Here is an 8,460-nt window from a genome sequence, read left to right as displayed (position 1 = left end):
AAGGTGTCTCACTTTTCATGCTGACTTTAAAGGAGCCTAAATTACTAGCTTCTACCTGCGCTACAGAGAAGTAAATCAATTCTCAAGAAATTAATTCCCTGTAATACTATTTTAAAATACATAATTCATGTGAGAGATTCTCTGATTCTTTGTAATCCAAATGAATATTACAGATATTCCTCAATAGCAAAAGTGTGCTAGGCATATATTCTCAGCAAAATCTCAGAGTGAGCATGGCCAGGGACTCACATAATTACCTCTATTTCTTTCTTAAGTGATAACATGGTTTCCCAAGACATGCCACAGCAGTAAACTATTTGCAAACACTAGCCTAAAAAAGCAGATCACTTAAAACTTCACCAACAAGCTTAAGCTGTTGGTGAGATCTGGAGAGATGAAGAAAATCAACTATCATATGCAGATTTTAAAACAGTAGACAGAACAGTTATATAAAAGCTACTTAAAAATCTCACCGGTTCTGGTATTTGTAGCCACAACACACACACTCAAACTTCCATGAAAATGAATGCAAGAACAGTTTCTCAGCTTGCTGATCCAGTTGTAAGAGTAGAGGCAGTGCAAACACTGGACTCTCCTTCTTACCTTCAAAGATGCGACAGAAAAAACAGTCACTGACTATTTGAAATCAGCTTTCAGTACTTCAAAAAGGAAGATTATAAGCTTATTGCTATGATTTTAATACCAGTTATCCCTTCAAGGCTGTATTTCTAATCCTCACAGCAATGAGATTGATCCATGTTATTAGGTTGTTATCAATGACAATTTCTTGAGAGAGCATAATTACAAAGATGAGATTATGCTCTCTCAAAAGTCAAAAACAGCCAAGGGACAAAACAGCTGATCACACTGTAAATAAAGCACGTGTATGTCACCAGTAAGAATTAGGTATGTGAAAACTGCCTTACGTGCATATGTACATACATATTTCTATGTACTGATATACAAGGCATTACATGGAGAGTTTCCTGAAAGTAAATACAGAGATGCTGCACTAATTACTTACCAAATTCGTATTTAAGCCGAGTCTGAAGCTGTGTAAGCATTATGTTTCTGATTTCACTGAGATGAGATTCTGCTTTTGGAAGAGCATCTAAAGAAAAAAATACATATGTCTTCATGTATTTATGTGTAACACCCCCACCCTTTCACACACAAATGTATCCCTAACATGCACTCATTCTCTGCTAACTAATGCCTTTCATATTGACCCATACTTGCGTAAAACTGTTGCTAAAACAGCCGATGTTTGGTATGAACCGATTCGAAAATTATAGAAGAATTTACACAAGTTATTCACATTTTACTGCAGTCTACTAACCAGAAATTACTTGACCTGACTTAAATTATGGCTGAGTGGGTACCAACAGTTAGATAGTAACAACATTTAAGGATACAGTGGAAGGTGTCCCTTCCCATGGCAGGGGGTTGGAACTATATGATCTTAAGGTCCTTTCCAACCCTAACCATTCTATGATTCGATGATAGTGTAACCAGACATTACAAACCCTGGAGATTCAGAGATTAAGAGTAGATTTTAAAATCTAAACATTAAGATCAAAAGTGCAAAAATTTGCTTACATGCTTTTGAATGCTATACACTTCATAATAAAACACGCTGTTTGTACACGAACGCATTAAGTACAAGCAAGAAGTTCTACTACACAATCATGATCATAACTTGCAGAAATTGAAGGATTTAGAATAGCTGCTAAAACTATTTATTCCTTATAAAATCTATGTATATAAAAAAGGTAAAAAAAAAAAAGTTTCTTGCTGCTCTACTGATTTTAATTCTTTTTAAAAACAGCTTATGTAAAAGATACTTAAAAATTGCACAGAGGAGCAGAATAAATACTGTACCTATTCTCCACAACAATCTCCACCCAATCCCCTATCCACTGCTGCCCAAATAAACTACTTTGTTTTCCATCAGTTCCTGGAAATGAAGAGATTTCTGGAAAGCAGAGTATATGAACTACTTCAGAATATTTCTGGACCACCAAACCCCTGCCCTGTAAAAGAGTATGTCTTCTCTATCACAAGGTGGATGAAACGATTTTTGATAAAGCTATTATTTTTCCCAGGAAAGATAGGACCTTCTTAAAGTTACCTAATGGTGTTCTGGGACTATAGTCCATATATTTAAACAGACTTTTCCTGAAATGTCTATTGAAAGGAAAAAAAAAAAAAAAAATCATGAATCATAGAATCAACTTGGTTGGAAAAGACCTTTAAGATCATCAAGTCCAACCGTTACCCCAGGACTGCCAAGTCCACCACTAAACCATGTCACTAAGGGCCACATCTACATGTCTTTTTAATACCTCCAGGGACAGTGATTCCACCATTTCCCTGGGCAGCCTGTTCCAATGCCTGACCACCCTCTCGGTGAAGAAATTTATCCTAATATCCAGTCTAAACCTCCCTTGGCACAGCTTGAGGCCATTTCCTCTTGTGCTAGCACTATGTTACTTGGGCGAAGTAACACCATGTACCCATTATGAAGAGCTATCAATGCATTAGTTGCTCCTCACTCAGAAAGACCACCTTATTATTAAAACAGCTAAAGCCAGAAAGGGAGGTGCCATTCTCTACAGTCCACCAGGAGGAAACAGTGGCTAACCACCACCTCTCACATCAAATGAGGGCCACAGGCAGAAAAGATGCACACAGGAAATAAATAATGGTTATGACATGGGGAGAAAAGACGAAGAAAGATTAGAAAGTGGTGAAAGGCAGCAGGCAGTGGTGATGAGGCTGAGAGACACAACAGCTCAGAGAAAAAACTCTTCACCTTGGCAGGAGAAGGTAAATGGAGTCCCCAGGAGTGGCCAAGAGGAAGGAGGAATGTGGCTGTATCACTACTCCAGGCCGGATGTGACCCTTAAAATTTCACACTCTATTGGGACAGGCAGTTTCCCCTCTAAAGGCTTAGAAACCAGAATTGAAAGTAAAACACTACACACATTTACGATATTAGAACATCCAGGAGAGCTGTGGATCTGACTCATATTGTGAACATGTAATGATGGCAATATTGTGACACTAACAGCTCCAATTTACTGTAACGGAATCCTCATGCAACACGTGGTGGAAGAACACAGCTGCACACACTTTCATGGGGAGTGTTATATGTTTCTTTATGATTTAGGCTGGCTTAATGGCTCAGTCCTCTTTCAGATTAAGATAATGGGTAGAAAAATTCCATTTACTTGATGGTTGTATACCCAGACATTATTACTGGAATTCTCAAAAGCAGGTATTATTAGTCATTTTTATCACTGGTTAACATTTTCAAACCAGAGCCTGAAATAAGATCCAAATCCATATTAAGCACATTTGGCCCGATTTGATAAAAGTACCATTTTTATATAAGCAGCCATTAAACATTCAAATGGCTTCTCCAAGATTGATCAAAATTGCAGAAGAGATTCAGTGCTGGGTTGGAATTGTCTGTGCAATCAGATATCAGAAATTAAGCAGGACAATCTTCAGCTGCAAAGTTTGGTTCCAATACTTCCCCAAAAACCACAGAATTTAGGATCATTTGGAGACTCAGGGGAAAGACCTTATGGCGTGAAGCTGTGGATCGAATTTAAATTGAAATGATTTATATCCGGTTTTATTTCATGCCTTTAGTGCTACTCCATAAAGCAAATGCTAACATAAATGTAAATGTGTCAGCATTGCACAAGCAGTGTCAATGCATGTGTCCTTATAAAGATGCAGTTGCTGAAGGATCCCTACCAATGTCACTCTTCCCGTGCTAATCTGTGAACCTTGGACCCAACATAACATGTCGTTTGTATCCAGAACTTCTCTATGAGCAATAGACAAAACACAATACCTCTAAAATAATACGCAGCTGTCATGGAGCACAAAGGATGGTCAAGAGAAGGTAAAAAACCAGCTGAGAACAGCCCCTAAATATAACGGCCGTAGGAAGTCAAGTCCATCCTGCCTGTTGGTTTGACAGCTGTAATCCTCACCGAATCCTTTTGCTAGCTTGGACACATGGATGACATCAAAACCACCTTTTGAGTAATTCCTTCTGTTAGCTCTGCTTTACAGCTCCTATTTATTAAATTATTGCCTATCCTTTTTTATACCTGTTTTCAAACAGAAACACAGGGATAGGATTTATCAAAGCAAAAAACAGGTCATGGGTCATCTGCTCCAGGCTACACTGCAAACGGAACTGAATGAAAGGCTGTGGTTCCATCTCTGGCTAACCAGAGATCAGTATTCATTCTCTAACAGATGACGTCTTAGAATTTCAGACTTAAGACACCAGTGGGTCAGTTCAAGAGGACTAAGACAAACAGATCTTAGTTTAAGAGTCTTAAACTGAATACACAGTACAGGAGCTGATCAAAGGCTGTTGACTAGTGACACATCCACCTCTGACCCAGCTGTGCTGCCCAGAAGGTTGCCCCCAGCTGCTCATCACCGCATCTGAGCTTGGAGGTCACAGTCCTCAAACCCGTTAAGCTGCACATGTGAGTACTCACTAACCCTTTCAAGAAGATATGAACCAGGTTAATGTGTTTGACTAATTTTGACTGAAACAGGTTAGGAAGTGCACAGCACAGCACAGCTTGCAGACCTTAGGGCAAGCATTCCTTCGATGAGTGCAGCTGGAGCCAGAAGACAAAATATTTTCCCAGCTTTACTATTTTTGGTTTGCCTTTTGATAAGGCCCATTTATACAAGGATATAAGCCACAACAGAAATAATTTTGTAGATTAAGATTAGAACATCCTAATATGTTAACCATGAGATAGGAAGGAAACAAAGCTAAGATCAATTACACAAAAAAATCACAAATTCTGTATGGGGGATATGACAATAAAAAATTCAAGATATACTTAGTGTTTAATGCCTTCAAAGTGTGCAGGTTTGACCAAGCAAAAAAAGTTACTGGGATTCTGCTAGATAAAGCATACTACTCTGCAAATTCGTGATGAGTTGCAACTCATTCTTTTGTTATCTTGAAGTAGAATGAAGGCATATTTAAAGGAACTGTACTAAATCCCAGGTATTTGTAGCAGATGAGTCTGAATATGAAGAAAGAACAGCTGAGTTTACTCACCTTTTACTTTACTCCTTTTACAGGTATTTAGAAGCACAGTTGCTTGATTATATTTTGTTAAGAGTTCCTGGAGTAAACATTTTTCATCATTATATTCTTCTGCTAGAGCAAATTTTAATGTTTCTAAGTGTACCAGTGCTGACAAAATACAATCTAACCAACAAAGGTTATGCACGTTTCTCCACTGAAGACATAAATCTGTGCTATGAGTGGAACCTTTATCACCTTTGAGCAAAATTTCAGATGTTTTTGAGGAAAGTTCAGAATTTGACAAGAGTTGAGTTCTGAGACTAGAAGTCCTAGGTGGGCTTTCTTTAGAGTTCTTGGTGTTTGTGGTTGTTTCAAAATCCATCTTCTGCATGCAGGCCTCCACACTGACACTAGGTTTTTGCTGGTCATTTTGTAACATGTCACGTAGAGTTGACTTGGGAAGACATAAGCCATTCTGATAGCTTTTGACAACAGGGTCTGCATTGATACTGTGCACACCATTTGCCACATTATTAGTTCTTGCTTTTTTTGGATGTGATTCAACAGAAGAAAAGTCACTGACATCACAAAATTTCCTTTTCTTGTCAGTAGATGGAACTTGATGATTTTCTGAATCAGCAGAAGTAATTATGCTGTTTAATGGTTTATAACCAAGAGGGTAGATACACTAAAGGAAAGAAAAGAAAGTTACAGTGAAATCTACAAAGCAATTTCAGGTGAACGAGCTAAAAAAAGCACAAAAGGTACTCTCAACATGTAATGTAGGACTTCTGTAAAGTGGTATTTTAGTGAAATCGATAGATACATTCAGCCAGGTTGGCTGTCACCAACCACCTCGCTGTTTTTCATGTGCCTCAGCATGCTTTCCAGCAGAATCTGCTCCAAGATTTTGCCAGGCACAGAGGTGAGACTGACTGGTCTGTAGTTCCCTGGGTCTTCCACCTTCCCCTTCTTGAAAATGGGAGTTATATTACCTCTTTTCCAGCCGTTGGGAACTTCACCTGATTGCCATGATTTTTCAAATATTATGGACAGTGGTTTAGCAACTTCATTCACCAGCTCCTTCAGGACCCACAGATGGATTTCATTGGGCCCATGGACTTGTGCACATTCAGGTTCCTAAGATGATCTCGAACCTGATCTTTTCCTACAGTAGGCCTAAGGTCTTCATTCTCACAGTCCCTGCATTTGCCTTCCAAGACTTGGGTGGTGTGGTCAGAGCACTTACTGGTGAAGACTGAGGCAAAGAAATCATTGAGAACTTCAGCGTTCTCCAAATCCAGGGCAGCCAGATCTCCCGCTTCCTTCTGGAGAGGGCCCACTTTATCCCCAGTCTGTCTTTTGTTTGCGATACACCTATAGAAGCCTTTCCTTTAATCTGTGACACCCCTGGCCAGACTCAATTCTAACTGGGCCTTAGCTATCCTGACCTGATCCCTAGCTTCCCAGACAATGACCCTGTGTTCCTCAGTATCATTATTTAGAAGCAGGGAGGGATGGGAAAAGCAACTCAGAGACCCATGTCTAGTCTAGTCTCTACTAGTTTAAAGGCATCAGTCCATATGGGATTGCTATACCCTCTCCACATGCAGTGGGAAAAAGCAGTCGAAAAGTGAGGCAACAAAGGCTTCTTTCTACACACTTCTTATCACCACCAAAATGCTGAACTTAAAGAGGTGTAAATGCTGAAGGTAAAGGCCTCTGCACAATCAAAGCCCCCTGTTACTTAAGTGTAATACCTGAGGATTTCCACAAAGAAAAATGGACTCTTGAAAATTAATGCGGTAAGTCCGTAAAACTTGGATCTGGCCCTTCTCTTTGCAGACTGGACAATGCTCATGCGCAGCTGTTTCCACAGGATTACAATTCTAAAAAAAAAAGAAAAGAAAAGAAAAAGCATAAATGTATTTCATATGTTATCCCACGGTAAGACATACATACATACCAAGATAGAAAACCAACGTGCAACTTCTAAATAAAATACCTAACACAGTCTTAAAAAGTAAACTAGATTTTAAAAATATATTTATAAGAGATATTCTTATAGTAGTGTTTTAAATAAATTTATCTTTTGATTTAAATATTCAAATATTTAATAAGGCATCTTTAACAACACAATTATGCAACATTTCATTCTACTTGAGCTAAACCACAGGACTCTTATTGCCAGGGAATATAAGCTCAGATCTTTGAAAGACAAATGAATTTAAATAGGAATGCAAACAACAATAAAAATAGTGCCAGTAAAAAAATCATAGGCACAGATTAACTTAAAATAATCTTTCGCCATTGTCATAGATTTCCGTGGAAAATAATTTTGAGATTTTTGGTTTTTTGCAAAATTAAGACCAATTAAAAATCTCTCCAAGCAGAGAAAAATATGAACTTTGCACACATGTAAAACAAGTTTCAACTGACTTTTCCCAAATACCCCACCATGTGGAGTGTCGATTTCCCTATACCAGTCCCTTCTCCAATCACTTGCAAACCATTTGTAGTCTTCTGGGTATCCATCATTCTGAGCCACTGGCTAATTTATGTCACTTGTAACAATGTCATGACCACTAAGGCTTTTTCAAAGACTCCTGAAAAATAAGAATTAAAAACAATTAAAGAAAAATTAGATTAAATTTGGAGAAAAAAAAAGAGAAGATTCCAACAACAACGCAGCCCGTATATCCTGAGGAAATGAATTCAGAAGAGCATTTTCTTAACTGAAACTACTTATCTAGTGCAGATTATGAACTCAAAATTTTCCATTAAGTCACGTATCACGTAATAGATTTAACAGCTTTAGGCCCTGAATTTGCAATCTTACCTATTCTTTGCACTCTACAAGGTCTCACATTTTCCAAGTAAACTATACTTTACAGAAATGTAGATGTTGTGCCTGGGCATCTCTGGTTACTGCATCTAGCCCTCAGAGAGAACAAAAAACACGGGTACAAGAAGATCCCGTACAGTTAGAGATAGCTGCTGAGGAACATTTCAAAAAACCCCACTGTTGCATCTTTCAAAACAGTGAATTTATTGCATAATAAACTACTAAAAGTTTATCCTGCAAACGTAACAATTCTTAACTACAGAAGGGCATCCTGCTGTTACTGCCACTTTTTGGAAACCTCTCCTTATGTTATTTTAACACTGTTACAGACTTCCTAGCAAACTAGAGCTCTTCCACAATTATCACTGCTATATAACTCTACTGCAAATTTTACAATTGAATATTCTTCTTCAAATGATTTCTTATATTCAGGGACTAATTTTGCTCTTCTCACATATCACACATACACAGAAGTGTATTTGTGGAGAACAACTTCAGTATAAACCAGGTGCACATCAGAAGGCAGCTCCTT

At 38.2% G+C, this 8,460-nt stretch overlaps 1 protein-coding gene across 1 annotated transcript in view; it reads right to left on the bottom strand.

Moving 5' to 3' along the window:
• USPL1 (ubiquitin specific peptidase like 1) overlaps positions 1–7,690 on the bottom strand; it is a 12,442-nt gene extending 4,752 nt beyond the window's left edge. The window contains exons 1-5 of the mRNA XM_010013433.1: positions 7,523–7,690; positions 6,844–6,972; positions 5,114–5,771; positions 1,025–1,111; positions 474–603 (exon numbers count right to left, since the gene is read on the bottom strand). Coding sequence (XP_010011735.1) covers positions 474–603; positions 1,025–1,111; positions 5,114–5,771; positions 6,844–6,972; positions 7,523–7,621 — 1,103 coding nt within the window. The 5' untranslated portion in view covers positions 7,622–7,690. The remainder of the gene's footprint in view (positions 1–473; positions 604–1,024; positions 1,112–5,113; positions 5,772–6,843; positions 6,973–7,522) is intronic.
• Positions 7,691–8,460: the final 770 nt, after the last annotated feature.

The sequence above is a fragment of the Nestor notabilis genome, unplaced genomic scaffold (genome assembly GCF_000696875.1).
Source record: "Nestor notabilis isolate BGI_N333 unplaced genomic scaffold, ASM69687v1 scaffold18514, whole genome shotgun sequence".
In the NCBI taxonomy this organism is placed as follows: domain Eukaryota; kingdom Metazoa; phylum Chordata; class Aves; order Psittaciformes; family Psittacidae; genus Nestor; species Nestor notabilis.
This window is presented reverse-complemented; position numbering and strand designations above follow the sequence as displayed.